General features: G+C 35.9%; 2 protein-coding genes and 1 long non-coding RNA gene across 3 annotated transcripts in view; 2 read left to right on the plus strand and 1 right to left on the minus strand.

The window, feature by feature from the left end:
* The window catches only part of LOC134200952 (uncharacterized), a 98,609-nt gene extending 96,941 nt beyond the window's left edge, over positions 1-1,668 (plus strand). Inside the window, exon 2 of the long non-coding RNA XR_009976084.1 lies at positions 1,593-1,668. This is a non-coding gene — a long non-coding RNA (uncharacterized LOC134200952). The remainder of the gene's footprint in view (positions 1-1,592) is intronic.
* Positions 1-20,552, minus strand: part of LOC101745884 (protocadherin-like wing polarity protein stan) — a 214,910-nt gene that overhangs the window by 174,313 nt on the left and 20,045 nt on the right. The window contains exon 2 of the mRNA XM_038018928.2: positions 1,962-1,986. The gene's annotated coding sequence lies outside the window, so the exon portion shown is untranslated. The remainder of the gene's footprint in view (positions 1-1,961; positions 1,987-20,552) is intronic.
* Positions 7,425-20,552, plus strand: part of LOC732931 (calcyphosphine) — a 57,169-nt gene continuing 44,041 nt past the window's right edge. Inside the window, exon 1 of the mRNA XM_012695261.4 lies at positions 7,425-7,750. Within this exon, the coding sequence (XP_012550715.1) occupies positions 7,669-7,750 (82 nt within the window). The 5' untranslated portion in view covers positions 7,425-7,668. The remainder of the gene's footprint in view (positions 7,751-20,552) is intronic.

Raw genomic sequence — 20,552 nt, forward strand, 5'->3', positions numbered from 1 at the left:
ACCGAGTAATTTCACCCGATCCCTAGAAGATTTTCCCGTTGCCGTCAAACTACAAAAATTTTATAGATATGACACATTAAATTACGCCACCTACCATAAGAGGTCGAATTCTCAATAGGATTATATAACGGCTGGCGGACCCCTTAAATCGGAATGGATGATTTTCGACAAAATAGGAAAGGTAGGTAGGTAGTATTAACCCTATTGCGGGCTTTCAATACTTCCTACTACTAGTAAATATCTCGACAGATTATTATCATATAAGCAGCTGTTTGGAAGTGTTCCTGGCAACACTGACGTCCATGAGTGACAGTAACCATTCACCATCAAGTGGGTATATTCACGGCCTATAAAACAATAAAATATGGAAGGAAGGTTCTTCGTGATAGTACCGTGGAACCGTTCTCAATAAACATTTTACAAGGTTACTTTGTAGCTTCATGCTGTCGCCTCTATAGAACCGTACAAGCGTTACATGCTTGAATACTGTAGACACTTCGAGTTATTAAATTGGAGACTCCTCCTCCTTCTTCCTTGCGTCGATAATCCTCAACGCTGGACGGTGTCTTCTAATAACTTTATCCTTGATTATCCTGCGTCACTCCTGCCTATCCTCAGCTGTGTAGATAGCAATGTCTTCTAATAACTTTCTCCTGGATTATCCTGCGTCACTCCTGCCTATCCTCAGCTGTGTAGATAGCAACATGGACTGAAGTATTGATAGTGGAGCGTATCTAGTCTGAACAGCGCATTTGACATCTGCCTCTGGACCTTCTTATGAGTTGGAGACTAAACGTTGTTTAAAAACAAGCCAAAAAGAACTGTGAAAATATTTTTCACCTAAATATATTTTAATGTCGTTTATTATCATTATTTAAAGTTTTTAATTATATGTATCTTTTATATTTTAATGATAATACTTAATATTAATTTGTTTACAAAACTTATATACAGCAGTTTTATTTAAAACAGTAAATGAATTAAATCTTATTCAGAATTGTTACATTATTTACAAATGCTCTGTGCGGTTTAATTGGCGCCCAACGTGGGATCAAGCACGTACGGCCATTTTCCATATGATTTAATAATTATTAAAAGTCTGTCATATTGTTAATATGTAAACGATTTTTTTGATAATGCATAACATTTTTGGGGTGTAATCTCATGTTTTAGGACAGCAACAATTAAGAGAGAAAGAGTTGTGGTCGGAAACAAATTAAAAAATCGGTTGTCTGTAAAGTCGGTTTACTCACGATAGTTAAACGTGACAACGTCATAAGAAAATACTGATGGAATAGTTTCATTTTTCAAAAGAAAATTTTAATTGTATTTATTTGATAGATATTTTTATGGATATAGAGAAAGAGGTAAATGGAAATTATTAATAAATAAATATTGGACCTATAAATATTGGACGAAAACATGTAAATGTATTATTGTATAGCAGCTGTCCACGCGGATGCATCGCTCACTCAAGTAGGAGAGAGACATATGTCGAACGCTGCCGAACGCGGAGACCGATTGTGCCCCTTGTCGTTCGTTGCGCGGTCTCGCTTGCACTTCAAGCCTTAAATGGAACGCCTCAGAGCGAGGTAACGCCGCATGAGTCATGTTTTTTCGTGCGTGCAGCCGGCTCCATCGAATTATAAGACGTTGTCACGTCAAAAAGGTTATATCTTAAAAAAAACATAAACTATATGTATATTACGCAATATCATCAACTATTAAAACGGTTCGATTATGTCTACGAGTGGGAAAATCTCATAGATATATTTTTTCAGATTAATTTCGATTCGTATTTTCAGATTTCTATCGATCTCCACTAAAATTACGTGCAGATAAATCGAAAGTAACAAATGAAGTATTTTTGTGATAATATTTGATTTAATAGGATAACTGACGGTTAGCAAGGCTACTATTAGTGGTAAACCTTTTAAGGAAAATACTATTTAATCACTTACGTATTGTCCAGTATGAGATAAGAATCTGTAACAAAATAAACAATTTTTAAATTATTTCTATTATAATTATTGTAGACAATTCAAAACCAGTATGTAGACAGTTGCAGCTTTTAAAATATTTACAGTAATATGTGTTATAACTACGTTTCAGAAATTCAGAGTATGAATAAGCTTTCATTTATACTTTAACACTGCCCAGTTTGTATCGCTAGTTTTTATAGCATTACACTTATTAGAACTATTAGAACACTTATTAGAACTAATGATAGCGATTGATTTGGCACTAAATAAGTCGTGAAAGGATATCCAAGTTGAAGTCAAAAGTCAATAATCACAATACAAAAAGAAACCACAAGAACAGTTGCTAAGAAATAAATATTTAATAATAAGAATAATTTATCGATGGATTTCGGGAACAAGACGATCATATTTGAACGAATCTTATTTTATAGTCGACTAGCGACCCACCCCCGCTTCGCTTCGGAAACTGTAATTTATTATTGATTTCTCCACTATTTAATCGATGTTATTATACATATAAACCTTCCTCTTCAATCACTCTATCTATTAAAAAAAAGCGCATCAAAATCCGTTGCGTATTTTGAAAGATTTAAGCATACATAGGGATATGGGGACAGAGAAAGCGACTTTGTTTTATACTATTGATTCGTTATAGTCAAAGTTTGAAGTTAACAAAAAGCCTGTCTTTGGACAGTTTGAGCGAGTGCACACGAGGGAGACGCTAATGGGATTAGGCAATGTGCACTGGATCTCGCTGAGACGAATTAACGGACGGCGATAAAGCGAGGATGTGCTTCGACGGTATTAACTTTTGTGTGGAAGTGTACTATTTAAGTATTTAACGTGAAATTAGTGTTTTTAAATTCGCCCAGACCCGCCCTAGTTTTTTTTTATTGCTTAGATGGGTGGACGAACTGACAGCCCATCTGGTGTTATGTGGTTACTGGAGCCCGTAGACCTCTACAACGTAAATGCACCACCCACTTTGAGATGTAAGTTCTAGGATATAGTTACAACGTCTGCCCCACCCTTCAAACTGAAACGCATTATTGCTTCACGGCAGAAATAGGCAGGGCGGTGGTACCTATCCGTGCGGACTCACAAGAATCCTACCATCAGTAATGACGCAAATTATAATTTTTCGGGTTTGATTCTTATTACACGATGTTATTCCTTCACCGTGGAAGTCAGTCGTGAACATTTGTTAAGTACATTTTTCATTAGAAAAATTGGTACCCGCCTGCGGGATTTGAACACCGTTGCATCGCTAAATACGATTGCACCGGACGTCTTATCCTTTAGGCCACGACGACTTTCACACGCAAAAATCATTACTTTGTACTGGAAGTACATTACAGTATTCATCATCATCATCATCATTTCAGCCTATCGCCGTCCACTGCTGAACATAGGCCTCTCCAATACAGTATTCATATGTAATAATATTTTTTTTACTACTTATGAGAAGATTTAATATTTCATTCATGTTTTTAAGTGATAAACTTCCCATACTCATCGTGTTAGGGGAAATTTTGTTAAAAAACGTCAATATACGTGTACAACAATATTCATCGCTTATCTTAAGCCCCTTAGGGGTGATATTTTCAAAAAGTTTTTTGACATACTTTATTTACAAAATAAAGGAACCTACTAAAAAGCGTTAGATTATAACATATTCGTAAACAAACTAGAGGACTAGGTACAATTACTGTCGTAAAACATTCAAAATGAAGCAATTTTTCGTTAGTATTGTATTAAATAATTTAAGCATCCTATTTAAGACACGCCTAAGTTTGGAAGTAGTTTAGTAGATTTTAAGACTGAGCTCTGAGCATTGTTACTTACTATTGTATTCAAGTATTGTATTCAAGTTATTCTGAATTTCTATATTTTTCTACAATACTGTTTTGTTCTATTATTCCAACGGAAGAAAAAAAAAACTAAACAATACGACTACAATAGGCAATAATACGATTCGCGAAGAATCGAATACACCCTTATCCTAACTAGCGGGGTACGTTGAAGGGTCATAACGCGTTCACATAATAGTCCTGCAAATATAAACCCATAAACCGAGTCATACGAGATATGTACTCACATACCGAACGTGACTCATTCATGTACCGCAGGATACTAAAAGAAAACCGTTGCCTTAAGGATTAGCCTCGACTAGAAACGCTACGATTTATTAAGCTATTTCAATTTCAATAAAAAGCTGATACATAATTACAATCGATTGCATCACGTTTTAAGTTATTTTTTACTGCCCTTGTAGGCAAACGAGTATACGGCCCACCTGATGGTGAGTGGTTACCGTCGCCCAAGGACATCAGCAACGCCAGGGGCAGAGCCAAGCCGTTGCCTACCTACCTAGAAGCTGCCTAGCTCACCTGATGTCAACAACCGTGTTATTGTTCAGTTTTTAAATTGATTAACCCATATATTTTACAACGCGAATTCCGACACTACCTGAGATCCGATGTCGGATTCTCAACTGTATCGTATGATATAACGGTCTTCCCACCCATCGAACCGGAATGATTGCTTGGAGGTAGGAATATGCAGGATAATATTCCATTCGTAATAATTTAGGCTCGTAAATTTTGACAGCTTCGATTTTCATTTCACAAAAAATGTATCCTTTTTCTTAGAATTCATTCGCAAACACGTTTTAGAATACACATTTATTTACAATGATGGCCTGCAGAATTCGAACCCTGATACACCCACATCGCTTGCAATAAATGCACAAGGAACTTTAGCTGTTAAATATCGAAAAGAGAACGCTACCAACTCTTCAGATGTTAGGTAACGGCTGCATCATAAAAACTATACCATTAATGGATCCATTAAACAAAAACAAAATTAAAAATACTTTCCTAAAAAGAATTTATAGCTCTCATTACCATAAAGAAGAGACTCTGGCTTGATGTCAAGCGATCGATATCTATGGTGTCCGTGGAGCTCAACTACCCAACCACAGATAAATAATAGTAAAAAAAAAACTTTAATTCAAATAATTTAATGCCCAGTAAATTTTTCCTATTTTCAAATTAATTTATTTTTAAATTTTTGAGAACAGAATACATAGCTATATAACAATATGTAGTGTAGATCAGAAACCCACACTCTCGGGTTACGCCTTGGCTGGTGCCGATCCAGTACGGATTAAGTTTATGTCGACGTTCATACATTTATTCCTTCACTCCGGGATACGGGCTCATAAAAACGTACAAAAACTCATCGGGGAGTTCACTGAAAACACGGAGTTAAACTTGTAAAGAGTTTCCGGGGTACGACAGAATTATGGAGCAAGTTTACGGGTAAACGCCGCACTCGGCCGTAAACAAAAATTAATTAGGATCGGAGGATACAGCCGTTATTCAGGGTACTACCGAGTACTGAAAAAAATCGGTTGTCTGTAAAGTCGGTTTACTGACGTTAGTTGAACGTGACAACGTCATTAGAAAATACTGATGGAATGGTTTCATTTTTCAAAAGAATATTTTAATTTTATTTGTTTGATAGATATTTTGTATGGACAATTGACACCACATTCACTTTTCACTGAACTTCATACTTGGCAAAACGTGTAAATGTATTATTGTATAGCAGCTGTCCACGCGGATACATCGCTCACTCAAGTAGGAGAGAGACAGATCTCGAACGCTGCCGAACGCGGAGGCCGATTGTGCCTCTTTGTCGCTCGTTGCGCGCTCTCGCTTGCACTTCAAGCCTTAAATGGAACGCCTCAGAGCGAGGTAGCGCCGCATGAGTCATGTTTTTTCGTGCGTGCAACCGGCTTCATCGAATTATAAGACGTTGTCACGTCAAAAATTAAATGTAATTCCAGATCAGGTAATACCCGGGTTTATTGATAAACCGTAACTAACGGTTGTTCACTTCTACAATGTAACAAAAAGAAGTGTTTCTACTTTTCTCCGATAAGAACGACGTTGTAAGAGAATGCAACCGCTTCCTCTCTGCAAGCTATCCGCTAACAACTTAGTTAACTACTAGCGGCCCGCTCCGGCTCCGCTCGGGTCTTTAACAAAAATTTCAACGATATTTGACGTTCTTCTATTTTTTTAAATAAAAGAACACTTATTGCGGCATAACTATAATACTATAACAAAACTGTCGCGACACTTTTTGTAAATAATATTGTGTTCTACAAAGTCGTAGTACATTATTTTATTCTATCATGAATAGTTTTCGCAGACACGCGATGTAAAGAATATTTTAGGTAGTTTTTTTACACCTTGGGTTACATTATTAGAGTTTTAGTAAGGATCCTTCATTTTTTTCAAAGAAGATTATAGCCTATGTCACTCGAGAATAGTGTAGCTTCCAAGCAGTGAAAGAATTTTTCAAATCGGATTAGTAGTTTCGGAGCCTATTCAATACAAACAAACAAACAAATCTTTCCTTTTTATAATATTAGTATAGGAATAGGAAAAGCGGTCTGCTAAACAGGTTCATGAAGTAGCTTCCCTGAATAATGTATTTAAACAATTCAGCGTAAAGCGCTTTATATGGCATTTGCGTCGTGGCGGGGTGCTGCACTTAGGGGCTATCATTCCCTCACAACAGTAGTAACGAAGACGCATCTGTATCGATTCGGCTGGACGAGCATAGCATTACCCTATACCTACGTATATTCTTCCTACTACCCCACCGGCCGGTCTCGGTAATTTAATACGAAACGTGTACAAATGCAGTTGGAATTCGGTAAATAAACGTTTTTAATTAAAACTTGGAGCAAACGTGTTTGATTAAGACGATTCACGTAACTTTTAATTCGTACGTTATTTGAAGTTATCTGAAAATGGCTTAAATGGTTGGAGGTTTGTCACATGCAAATGAGTTTAGAGAAAAAAAAAATAGGATTTCGATGTTATCGTTTTTATTTTGTTTGTTAAATAAATGAGTACATAAATGTCAACAACAAAAACAAAAATAAGTTGTTTCATTATTTTTTAGTGCGATCGTGGGTGTCATATAGTATCATCTTAGAGGGACCGGTCAACGTCCTCGTCGAACCCGTCGCTTGCGACAAAGGGCTCGACGAGCGAATTAGCCCACAGACAACCCACTGAGTTTCTCGCTGGATCTTTTCAGTGGGTCGCCTTTCCGATCTGGTGGTAGATTTGGCCAGTGTTAGCAACACTCCGGTTTGAGTCCCGCGAGCTCACCTACACGTTAGGGCGAAGCTGAAATAGCCTCTCAAAGCTATCAGCATAGGTAGGGAAAAAACGATGTCGTTAGCTTCACACTTTAAATCATTTCAATTTTCAGACATACATTCATTCATTACACGGCCTCTCGAAAACTATTTTGATCTAACCAGTCCACTGCTCAACACCCCTACACAGCGAATTTATCATCTGAGTTTTCATTTGTCAATCCCACCGCACATGTGCCTACACATTCTAACTTGACAAAAGCAAACGACAGAACATAACTTTTTTCATTAAAACGAAAAATAAACAAAAGTGAAGGACTCTAAAACAAAGGTCTATCCACAGGACGTATCCCGCACAATGGGATTAATCTCATTGACAATCATATGGTACCGCCGCTAATTCAACTGGCAAGGTCGTGACGACGCTAACGACGGTCAGTAGGTGGTCACGGTCAACTGTATATAAAGCCATTTATCCAGATTAATGTATGTAGTGCAGATATGGCGTTACAGGTGATAACTGTGTTCGTTCTTGGTGCTTTAGTGGCGGGAAGCGTCGCGGCGCCGAAGGATACCAAAGACCGTAAGTTTTTCTTAAGCCTTAAATCGGTATTGGCGTTGAAGAATTTGTGAACGTGAAATTATAGTGTAAATCATGTAAAGTAATTTTTTGGTAAAGTGTTAGAATGAATTGTAGCTGAATTAATTCATTACGCCAAAATTATCTTTATAGGCTGTAAAAGTTGCATTGGAAGACAGTACTACTTCTTCTTCAGTGGAGACTTTTTCAGTGGACTTTTTGGAGGATCCCGAGAAGTTACGTTCAGCGGTTTTGTTTCATTTTCCCACATTTGCGCACTTTCAGCGATACTAAACAGTTAATAAACCACCAGTTAATATAACCTATATTAACTGGACATAATCTAAGAGGTACACTTGACAGGTGTGATTCGTAAAGAAACAAAAGAAATGTAAGAAGACATGTTCACGGGCAGTGGTCAATGTCCTATTTAAAATACCTAAATAGGCGACAAAGAACGAACTGACCGTTCTCATAATTTTAAAGACAAATAAATTTCAATATTTTAATTACCAATTTCTGAAATTCGAATCACATCCAAAGTTTGTCTGGTTGTATTTCACAAGGATTTGATTAGTCGGAATCGTGCTCTGGGACCGACGTGCGAAAACTACCTGAAGTAACAGACGTAGGCGAAGGAAGTAATCTTTTAATGGAAGTTCTATTCCTGCACTTGGCTCAAGGTTCATCGGATAATTGACCCGATCATTCATATAAATATCGTCATTATATCTCTGCTCTCTGCATTAAGCATTATAATATATCCGTAGCGTTTGAGAACCGGTTATAACAGCATTTCTGGGAAAACCACATTTAGCTACATATGATATTATAATGTCAGTACTCGGGACGATATTAGTCAGGGGTAAGGAAACAAAATGGTAGGCTACCGAATCGTAAATTACTGGCGTACATGTACCTATATAATCCAACAGGAGCGATGTCCCCGATCTATCTCATTCTATTGGAAAGCAATTAATCTTTCCCTTTTCAAGGTTCTGATAACCTTAATTCAAATGTCACCCAGACTTGGGCCTCGTGTCTAAATATGGTGAACCATGCACTGGTCTTTCTATTTTCGCTAAAAACGAAAAACGTTCCAATATCAAATATAGATTTTATAGGAAATTTCACAAAAATACATCTTAAAACTTAATAAGTAACTCCTATTTCCACGGGAAGTAGGAAAGGTGGATAAAATCGATGGGCAGACACCGTAAAGTCCGTAAATAACAGTTTCAAGGGGAGCAGACGGGTTGCGAGCAACTTTAACTAAAACTGTTGCCAGACAGTACTGCAGAAATAGATATTTTACGAATCATGGACATGATTAAGAACATGCCCTTCTTCTTCTTCGTCGCTTTCTTCATTGCTGAAGGTCGTGTCCCTGAAACTTGACCGTTGCCTGTCTCGTGAGCTGTTTCCATCTCGTCCGGTCCTCCGCTGCTCGAATGGCGGTTGGGCAACCCAGTTAGAGCGGTTACTTGATCACACCAACGGCTAGGTAATCGGCCGCCCATGCCCAACGATATAATAAACAAAGGATAAAATCGGTAAAAGTATATTGAATTTGATCGCTTATTCTAATTACAATAAAACTGCAAGCAATATAGAAAATAACACATATTTTACAACAGTAAAACACAGGAATCACATTGATAGCTTCAGTTACATACTTTGCATTTTCGTTAAGTTTTGATTTTACATCTATACGCACACACAATTTTGTTTGGTGATTTGACATAAGACGTTCTTGTTCTAAATTTAAATAAACAACAATTTCATTACATTGTATAAATAAAATAGTAGTCAATGAAAGTATCAGTGGCTCGTCAAAGGTCTGGCCGTGACCTCACTCATCTAGCAACGAAAGAAGAAAAAAAGGAGAAAACTCCAACTTGGAGTCGTTGGATATGGAAAATTTCTTTGTTTGTAACATCATGCGATGATATATCAAATTCAAAGTCTCATTCATAGATTTATAGATATGTATTCGGTACACGACCCATTCATTGGACTGCGACTATAAAGCCAAGAAGCGAACAAAATAATTTAAAAGTTTACAAAACTAACCGAGTTTTGAAATGATTTTTCTCTTGTTTGGTTCGATCTGATGAAGGACAAACAGATTTCGGATTTATTCGTCGTCACGGTAAATTGCCTTTGTTGTTATAACCACGTTGGCTATGTATTTACGTTCCATACCGCATTTATCTATGTTGTTTAGAAATACACAATGTTATTTTTATCAAAAAATTGTTGCAAATTTTTATTTTTGATACATATCTTTATATTGGTTGAGACATTCCGTTACAAACAAAGATCATCCACAAAATAACATCTCTATATAATAATAAACTCATTATTGACGTCATTAAATCTAAATCTAGTGCTAAAATAATTAAACATTAATTTATTTAACAAAAAAACTACTAAATAAACTATATATACTTATACCAAACTAAAAATAAAACATTTAGTTGGATCATTTCAAATTATGCGGTATAATAATAAGGTATAACTTTGTTTTTGTTTAGAAATTGGGAATGATATCATGATACATACGATATGCAATAATATATATGTGGCCATATAAAACGAATTAGCAATTGGGGGTTTTTCGAAATAAAATAGCTGAACTTATCTTAATTCCTAATGTATTTAATAGTAATCAAACCAGTCCGCTTTCTTAGTAAATCTTTGATTTGACTGATCAGATTGCTAACAAACTTGCCTCAGACAATAGGGAACATACATACACACACACATCGACTTTAAAATCCAATCCTACTGATATTATAAACGCGCAAAATTTATAAGAATGTATGGATGTATGTATGTTTGTTGTCAAGTAAATAGGAAAAAATCTGCCATCTGCGAGCTATTCTGGCGTGCGTCGCAAAAACCGTTGGAGTTATATATAATGTATAATGAAAATGTTTACAAAAAAGCCAAAAAAAAAGCCTGCAAGAGCATATTATACCTAGCTTTTATGTGTAAGGCATTATCGCCAAAATAGTGAACCATAAATACTTGTTTTTCTTAACATAGGATAGATTACGTGTTTCTTGTAAAATTAGTAATCTTGAACTCCTAACTCAAAGTAAGTTTAATACGTATTTACCCCAGGGAAAGGAAATTTGTATCTCATTCGAACTTAAAAAATAAAAATACAAAATATTCTATTAGTCCCTGAACCCCGACAGTTTGTTCTGCACACACAATATATTGCCTCCATAAAACTCGAAACACGGGATTGAATTCAAAGTAAGCAACGCCGGCTGGAACCCCATCAACTTAACGCGGAAAAACTCCAAGTTACGTAAATTTTCGTTGCCTTAGAAGAAAATCGTTTTTTTTTTTTTTTTTTTCTTAACTTTAATCCCATAGATCACATTGTGCAGTGATACTTTGGATATTCCTATATATGTACTGTGTGTGTGTAATTAATAATTATAATCCTGCAAAATATTTTGACACACTGTCATATAGTATTTTTTTGGATTTTGCGAGGCATACAAATATTTAAAACTCTCGCATTTTTTACTGCCACAATATTATTTCAAAAGTTTTGAATATTTTACGGTTCTCGTAGGTACGAACAACTAAGGTGTTTGTAAGGTTAAATAAAAGTCATCTAGTTTTAATCACATTGCCCTAGTTAATTAACCGCAACTAAATGATTGAGAATCGTATTTTTTTTATTTTTTTATTGCTTAGGCGTGTGGACGAGCTCACAGCCCACCTGGTGTTAAGTGGTTACTGAAGCCCATAGACATCTACAACGTAAATGCGCCACACACCTTGAAAATCCTGTGATTCCTCTTTCTTTTTTTTTCCTTCCTATGCTGATAGCTTTGAGAGGCTATTTCATCTTCTCCTTGACGTAGACGCGGTTCCTCAGTTGCGCAAATTAAATACGAAGAAAATCAAATCTCACTGCGGTTTAGAGAAATTTTACACAAGCTATATCAACATAATTCTTTTGAAGCAAATCGTTCTTTTTGAAACGGCCCTAATAATTTACACTCAGAAGCCATCCTTAACCCAATCAATCTTCGAGGCAGGGCAGAAACCGGTTTCACAACAATGATTCCAATGTAATTGATTCATCTTAGAATCAAATAAATTTTTATCTTATCACGTGGAAATACGGTTGTTTATTTTTTGTGCGTATACCGGGCCTTTGCATACCTTTGTAATTATTGAGTAGAAAATGAAAGATAATTTAAAGCTCGCCTTAATAATAATTCAAGTCCAAGTTGGACTATAGCAGTATGTACTTTAATGTAAGATAGTCTACTTTTGTTTCCAAAAATTTTTTTTTTATTACTTCTTAATGCACATCGATACAGTACATATGTAAATGGCATTTATTATCGAGAAAGTATGTGCTGCTTCAAATTATAATATACAACATTAGGTTTAAAGGATTAATGAGAATGGAGATCATTTCTAATAAGCTTCATATTATTACAAATATCATGTGTTATAGTAAAGCATACTACAGCAATAAATGATCATTATATGTACTATAAGTTAAAAAAGGATGTATTCACTGTAACAGTATTTATGACCAGACTGTATTTATTTGATTCACTTACCAAATTAAGATTAAGTCTTCTCGTTAAGATAAAATTAATACATTTCACTTAAAATATCGTAACCATTCCTTCTCTGGTCTTTAAAGTATTTTCTAAGACATTTACAAAAAAAAAACTCATTAAAACTGTGATAAAAAGGTTACCCATCTTTAAATTCGTAGTATATTTTTTATCTTAACAACCCACTATAAAGGTATATCGATTTGAATTATAATTAAGTTTAATTTGGGTGCCGATAGAAAAAAATATATACCTGGATCCTTATAATTTAGAGGGCCTTAAATACCCTCCGCGCCCCGCCTCATTTCGGTCTTTTTAGAAAATTTACTATTTATTATTTCTTGTACGAATAGAATATCAAAAAATTAATGAATATAACATTTGAGCTTAAGCATCGAACGAGTTAAAAGGTGTCGTATTCAATTTTTTGAAACTAGGGTCAATCGGCAGGATAGAACTAGCTATCTTGTTTATTCTTGTTCTTTAAGTGGGAGCTTTAGACAAAATAGACTTCGACCAAATATCCCAAGTTGAATGTCGATATTCAGGTTCGATGTTTATAGTCTCCGGTAATCACTTAAACCTAGTCCAGGGAAGCCGTGACCTTGTGTGCCTAGTTACAGCAAATCTAAACTAATATATAAATTTACAGTGGTTTTTACGGATGTTCCGGTATAACTACTGAACCGTGCATCCGAATGACTTGAAACTTGGTATCCGTGCAGAAAATACATGTACTTAATGGATAGGCTAATATTTATATGAGGTTTGAAGGATGGGATAGTCGTTGTACTAAACAAATTAGAATTAGAACTCATGTCTCAAGGTGAGTGGCACCATTAATGTGGTTGATATCTATGGGCTTAGGTGATCATTTAACTCCAGGTGGGCCGTGAGCTCGTTCATTCATTATAGCCTATAAAAAAACCATATATAATATTTCACAATCAAAAATGTTCACCTAAGTATATCTATTTAAATCTGATGTAAAATATTTGAAGACCCCTAGCGATTTATTCGAGCTAATTTTAAAAAGATTATCCTGAGCCTTTGTTAATGCGATCGGCGTTAAGTCTCGCAATTTGAGATTAATTCAGGTTCAAAAGAAACATAAAATGGCAAATACGACACTTAACGTTTTTGTTAAGATACAAATTAACATCTTCAGAGTGCTACTGTAATTTCAGCTCTATGTTTGGTTATTAAAGTTAACAATGATGAAATCGGATCTCACAACAATAGAATGTGAGCAACTAAGCTGTGTAGTATTAAATTATGTAAGAACCAACTTTCCCAAGAGTTTATTGCCACTACGAAGTTCAGGGTCTAATATAATGCCACATTCAATACATTTCCGGACAAACGGCGCTCCGTATGGACAGTAAGATTAATGTTTTATCTTTTAAAAATTTCGCATGTTTCCGAAAGCTATTCACTTCAGGTATACATTCAACCTCCCCCCCACTGTGTTTCTCGCTGGATCTTCCCAGTGGGTCGCGTTTTCGATCCGGTGGTAGATTCTGCGAAGCACTGCTCTTGCTAGGGCCAGTGTTAGCAGCACTCCGGTTTGAGCCTCGTGAGCTCACCTATATATTACGGCGACGGTGAAATAGCCTCTCAAGACTATCAGCATATCGTAAGTCCGCACGGTTGGATGACGTCATCATGTCTATTACGATCGCGAAGCAGTGTCTCATTCGTACATCATCATCATCATCATTTCAGCCTATCGCCGTCCACTGCTGAACATAGGCCTCTCCAATAGATTTCCAGTGCGACCGGTCCATTGCCACCTACATCACTCGTACGATCTGTCATTATTCGATAACAGTTCCACTTTTCAAAACGGGACGCCTTCTTTTGGCAACAGAAATTAATAAGACGATTGTACCTAATCGTCCCGACCATGGATACTGCAAATTTTAATTAGGAGATAAGTAAAGGTTTAATTATTTAAATAGTTATTTCATATTAGATGTAAACGGTATATATATACATATATATTTTTGTAAATTAAACGATCGTCTGGAAGAGATCGCTTTTAGCGATAAGACTGCCTATTATACAAATGTATCTGCTTTTTAACTGTTTTTGAATGTATATTGTGTTTTGGTGTGCAATAAAGTGTACTAGAGGTCCCGCAGTAGTCGAAATTCGACTATAATTAATTGGAATTGTAAGTTTGTACACTCTTATGATTGTATTTTATTCTTCTATAATCACAAATTTCACCAAGACTACACTATAAAAAATATTAACAAAGGCAAACAATATTTAATCTATTCTCAATTTGACAACAGAGGCCAAGAGCAAAAGTTTGACAATAAATAGTATGCATGCGTGTGTGCGTCAAATACATGGTATGTAGTGTGTGTAAGTTTTTCTTTATTGATTTAATGTATCTTTTATGCATTATTTTAAAAAAATATTAGCATTGTGCACTTCTTCTCTATATTCTCTATAAGTGTGGAAAATTTCATACTCCTCCGTCCGCGCAATTTTCGTAAAAAGGGATACAAAGTTTTTGCTTCACGTATTAATATATAGATTCTCTGTCTCTCCATTAATTCGTTTAAAAAATTCAAAATTGTGGTTGTACGTTAAACATACAAGCCAATTCAATCGGCCTGGATAGAAGTTTAGGCTTAAATTAAACGCAGCCTTGACTCCTTGATACCATTGAATCTCGAATTCGAGTTGTTAAGCCCTTTAGGTATTACCACATTAATGGAGCCGTGTTTAAATTTAGACTTATATATTTCGGGTCGGTGTTATATAGTATTAGTTACATTTGAAAGGATTTGTAATTAAATCAATAGTCAATGAGGACACGAAGAATGGCTCCCATGTTGTTAGAACAAACTAATGTCTTGGTGAACCATTTAATTAAATTAAAATTCATTTTGTAACTAATACGAACGTTTATATATCTGATTACTTTTGGTTACGTTTTACGTTTGGTTACTTTGGTCACATTGCTCAGCGGCCACTACATAATCTGGAAAAATTGACTGTGGTGGGCAAGGTAGAAGGGAAAACACCCGCCGGCCGGCCACCAAACCGTTGGTCAGATCAGATAACTGCGCTCACTGGACTCTCTGTTGCCCTGAGGGAAGGCGAAAACCGAAGGAAATGGAAGCTGATGGTACAAAGAGCCACGAAGGGCTTTCAGGGACACGACCTTCAGCAATGAAGTATGCGACTAAGAAGAGATATATCTGACTGGCGTGGCCTATGAATATGCCGTTAGCAATATCATTACACGTGAACACAGTCCGTATTATATTTAAAATACAGAAAAAGAAACTACAATACATACTACGTTCCCAACCACAAACATGCGACATTTTCATTTTCATTTAACATAGTCATAGTCATTCAAGTTCTATTAGGTAAGTATGGTCAGTAAGATATTGATATCAACTACAAAACGAGCGAAGCGAAATCGCCGTCTACCATAAATATCTCTCCTATGATAGACACGTATTTTTACTAAGATTAGGTACTGCCTTTCTTGAAATATTGCAATTTGTAATACACCGTAAAACGGCTAGTTTTTTTCAGGATTACATTAGAAACTTGATCACAGAATTATAGCGTTTCATTAAAAAAAATCCTGCCTTATATCTGTACCGAAACTTTAATGCACCGTACAAGAGCTATCTTGTCGATATATACGAGTAGGCTATAAGTAGTAAATTTCATTCAATTCCCAATTAGTGTGAAGAACGTATAATAAATAAGTGGGAACAAATCCCGCACGGTCATTCGGCCCCAAATTAGGATTCCCTGTGTTATGGATACCAGAGACTGACGTTTAAATACTTACATATATAGATAATAAACACCCAGACAATGAACAAGCAAACCTGTTCATAACAGAAATGTGTGCTCGACGTGGGAATCGAACTCACGACCCTCGGTGCTACAGTCAGGAGCATTAAATACTGTACCACCGAATGAGTCATAAATTGAAAACCTCCTCATTTCACTACCATTTATGTTCAATGAAGCAACATTTCGAAATGGGTCAACCGATAAACTGTTACAACGCAAGACCTAAAATGTACATAACGAATCATTCTTATCACTGCGCATGTAAAACCCTTTTTAGTACTGAAGCCCGTTACAAATTACCCGTATTATAGGAAGGACCGGAACACCGAGGATTTAGCAAGTGGGACTAAATGGTTTTACGTTTGCCGCCATTTAGATAACCTAATTCTGAAACCCTATGAAGTGCTTGGGTGCGTAATAAACTTAAACATTATGTTTGACTGTGTGTCCTAGAATAGCACCGCCCTATCTCTTCCCGTGGGTGTCGTAAAGTTACTAAAGGATTCACAAAAGAACGGCAGCAGTGTTCTTTGAGTACTGTATTAGAATATTGCGATCGCCAAGCTCTTTTAATATTTGTTTGTTATACCATATAACGCGCGCTTAAAGATAATAATCGCTATACACTGGATCTAGGTACTCCCAGGTTTATAAGCTTAAATAATCTATTAGAACATATTAGACCGTAAGCTCGTCTGCTTATGTACTTAAATAATCAAACTATTAAAATAAAATGTATTTACTAGTAGCATTTTAGTAGCAATTTTCTTAATTCAGCCGTAGCCTATTTAGTAAGAATTCCGGTGTTTTCGTAGTCATGCAACTTGCGTGAGGTTCGTGTTGGAACATGTACTTATTCTAGATAAGTAAAATATCTTTCTAAGTGGTTGAAATGTGAAGAAATAACATGGTATAATATCTCAATCCCTTTGTCTCTAGTCCCTACATCTAGTCGTGAGAAATACCAATTTATGTTTTACTAGTGGTCTGGTAGTCGAAATTCGAATATAATTAATTAAAATTACAAGTTTGTACTTCTATACTTCTATAATCACAGATTTAGCTAAGGCTATGTACACTTAAGAGAAATATTAATAAAGACAATATTTAATCTATTCTCAATTTGACCACAGACTATAAGCAATGAGAAAAGTTTGACAATAAACAAAGAGTAAATGTGCGTGTGTGTCAAATACATAGTAGTGTGCGTAATGCTTTTTTAATGGATTTTATGTACCTATTTTTTATGCATAATTTAATAAAATATTAGCACTCCTTCTCTATATTCTCTATAAGTGTGAAAAAGAAAAGAGATTCTGCCAAAATTCTGAATATTTTTCGAGTCTGTAATTGTTTTATTTTGAAATTGAAATGGTATACACAACTTGGTACTAGTATATTTTAATATATGAACAAATAAAATCAAGATCTATCTGGTATTAAGTAGCTACCGGAACCAATAGACAATTAGCATATTATAACTCATTTGAAATCTACAAAACAGACCGGATGATTGTTTTGCGACGGAAAGTCATATAAATGTTGTCGTTCTTGCAGTTAATTTCGGGAAAAATACCTAAATGTATTTCATTCGGAACTAATCATTGAGAACTTCCGAAATATTACTGGAATTTGAACTGACTATTACATATGAGTCGTCTATTATCAAAGGTGGCAATCTGTGCATTTGGACAAAAAATTTTTTTTGATATGTCAATACAGATTGATTTGAATATAATCGTCTCCTTCGAATAATACGGTTCAAAACCTGCATTAAATAAAGGTTAATACTTAACCTGTTATTTATCTAAGATGTCGTTCAAAAGAGTTTTGTGACTGCCAATGGAATACTAAGTCAATAATTTTCTGATTTACCAATAATTGTCCAAAAGTCACATTGCCGGCTTTGATAATAGTCGACTCATATATAAAGTTGAATATAATAGGAACAATCTGTATTTGCGTTAACAGCAAAGTTTTCTAATCGACAAATGTAACATGTTCGCATTACGATAAATTATAAAGCGTAGTTTGTACCTAACACGATTAGACCCTCTCAGGCCTTAATTCAACCATAAATTTTGCAAATTTTAATCCCTTTATCGTGCGAACCCAACCTCTTTGTTGGACGTATGAGTTCAAACGGGAATGCGTAGGGATTTTGATTTAGGTCTGTTTTCGAACTTAACTGTTCAGACGACTACGAAGATTTATGATGATCATTTTATGTTCTTTTTGTGTAGCTGTAGAGGAGCATACGGGTTCACAGTCCAGCTGGTTTTTTAGAGGTTAACCGAGCCGACGTCACAAATGTCGCCACTACCTTGAGACATGAGGTTGAGTTCTCAATTTTTTATTTAACAACTGTTCAACCCATCGAACCGGAACATATGACTGCTTTGCAGCAGAAAAGACAACAGTACAAAGTAGTATGAACAAAATATATTTTAAAAAATTTGCTCTCCTTTTTTTTATTGCCTGGATGGGTGGATGAGCTCACAGCCCACCTGGTATTAAGTGGTTACTAGAGCCCACAGACATCTACAACGTAAATACGCCACCCGTCTTGAGATATAAGTTCTAATGTCTCAAGTATAGTTACAACGGCTGCCCTACCTTTCAAACCGAAACGCATTACTGCTTCACGGCGGAAATAGGCAGGGTGGTGGTACCTACCCGCGCGGACTCACAAGAGGTCCTACCACCAGTGAAAAACGTTTATAAAAACGGCATCAATTTCAAATTACAATTAGACGTCTTAGCGTTAACATGTTTTACTTAAGTTGAGCTTCAAGTCAGACTTATAGCTTCGACTAGTTTCGATGTGGTAATATATTGCAATGCCCAATTCGATTCAAGAATGAAGTATAACAACACACAAGAATACTTTACGTGCTTTAATCTCATCGGGGAAAACAATAAAAATGTACTACCTAACCTTTATTTCTACGGACACGCGAAGCAGGAACCGGTAATAAAATTCCATATTTATGTTAATATCCCATCTTTTGACTTTTATTTTCGTTTCTAATTTACGTTACATATTTATAGGAGGACTTGTGTTGTTATTTAGGCCATTTGAATCTTAAAAGTTATTGAGACGTTACGAATATATGGCGTCACCTAACCGAAAAATCAACCCGCTGAGTTTCTCGCCGGATCTTCTCAGCGAGTCGCGATTCCGATCCAGTAGTAGATTCATTCGCGAAGCAACAACTCTTGAGTTGTTAGGTGTCCTTTGGAGGCGCTTGGGTAGCTTTTAGCAAATTCCACCCCTCCTGGCTGAGCCCTCGCTCGCCCACCTGCCCTGGTAAAACTGGAAAGGACTCCATGCCACGAGTAATCTCTCAAACATAAATAAATGAATATATAGCAGTGTGTTGGTTAGTAATGCTGTACGAATTCACATGAATTCCCTAAGCTTATAAGGATAGCTAGCTCATATATAATACAGTGTTCAGAGGAATTTTACGAGTTGATAACTTCATCTCCTTTCTACCATTGCACCACCCATCACCTTCATCCACGGTTTTTTTTTACCACGTACCATTCGGCTTCAGAATGAGCACTCCACTTCTCGAGTGCTATGACTTAGCTGCAGCTAGATAAGACAGCTGCTCGACTGTGTCCCTGGCATTGAGACTCCCATGAGCAACAGAGAACATTAATAGCTATTACTGTACACAGCTACTAATTCATTAACGAATTCAACAACTTATTGTACTTTACTACATAGTATAAAACAAAGTCGCTTTCTCTGTCCCCATATCCCTATGTATGCTTATATCTTTAAAAGTACGCAACGGATTTTGATGCGGTTTTTTTTTAATAGATAGAGTAATTGAAGAGGAAGGTTTATATGTATAATAACATCCATTAAATAGTGGAGAAATCAATAATAAATTACAGTTTCCGAAGCGAAGCGAGGGCGGGTCGCTAGTGTTTATATAAAATACTATAGGCATCAGGTAGCAATTAGTTTTTATTTGAAAATATTTTCGGCGCAATCTTTTACTGGGACGGGATTGAATCTTCAGCCGATCATTTCTTATATATGTACATATTTACATCACTGAAATTCAGTTACTTTTAAGTCTAGATATAGTTATATATTTTTTCATTATTTAATCGCTGGTAGGTTCGAAGGGTTGTTCGAACTATACAAGCTTTAGTAGGTTCGCTCACGGGGCTCAACCTGGGAGAACTTGCTAACACAACCCCTAGCAAAGGGTAGAGTTAGCAAATGAGCAAGCAACTAGAAACTCGCTGAACTACCACCGGATCGAATCACGACCCACTACGAAGATCCGGCAGTATAGTTCCCAATTAGCATAACATTATACGCATTATACATTATACTACTA

Source organism: Bombyx mori, chromosome 22 (assembly GCF_030269925.1).
Source record: "Bombyx mori chromosome 22, ASM3026992v2".
Taxonomy (NCBI): domain Eukaryota; kingdom Metazoa; phylum Arthropoda; class Insecta; order Lepidoptera; family Bombycidae; genus Bombyx; species Bombyx mori.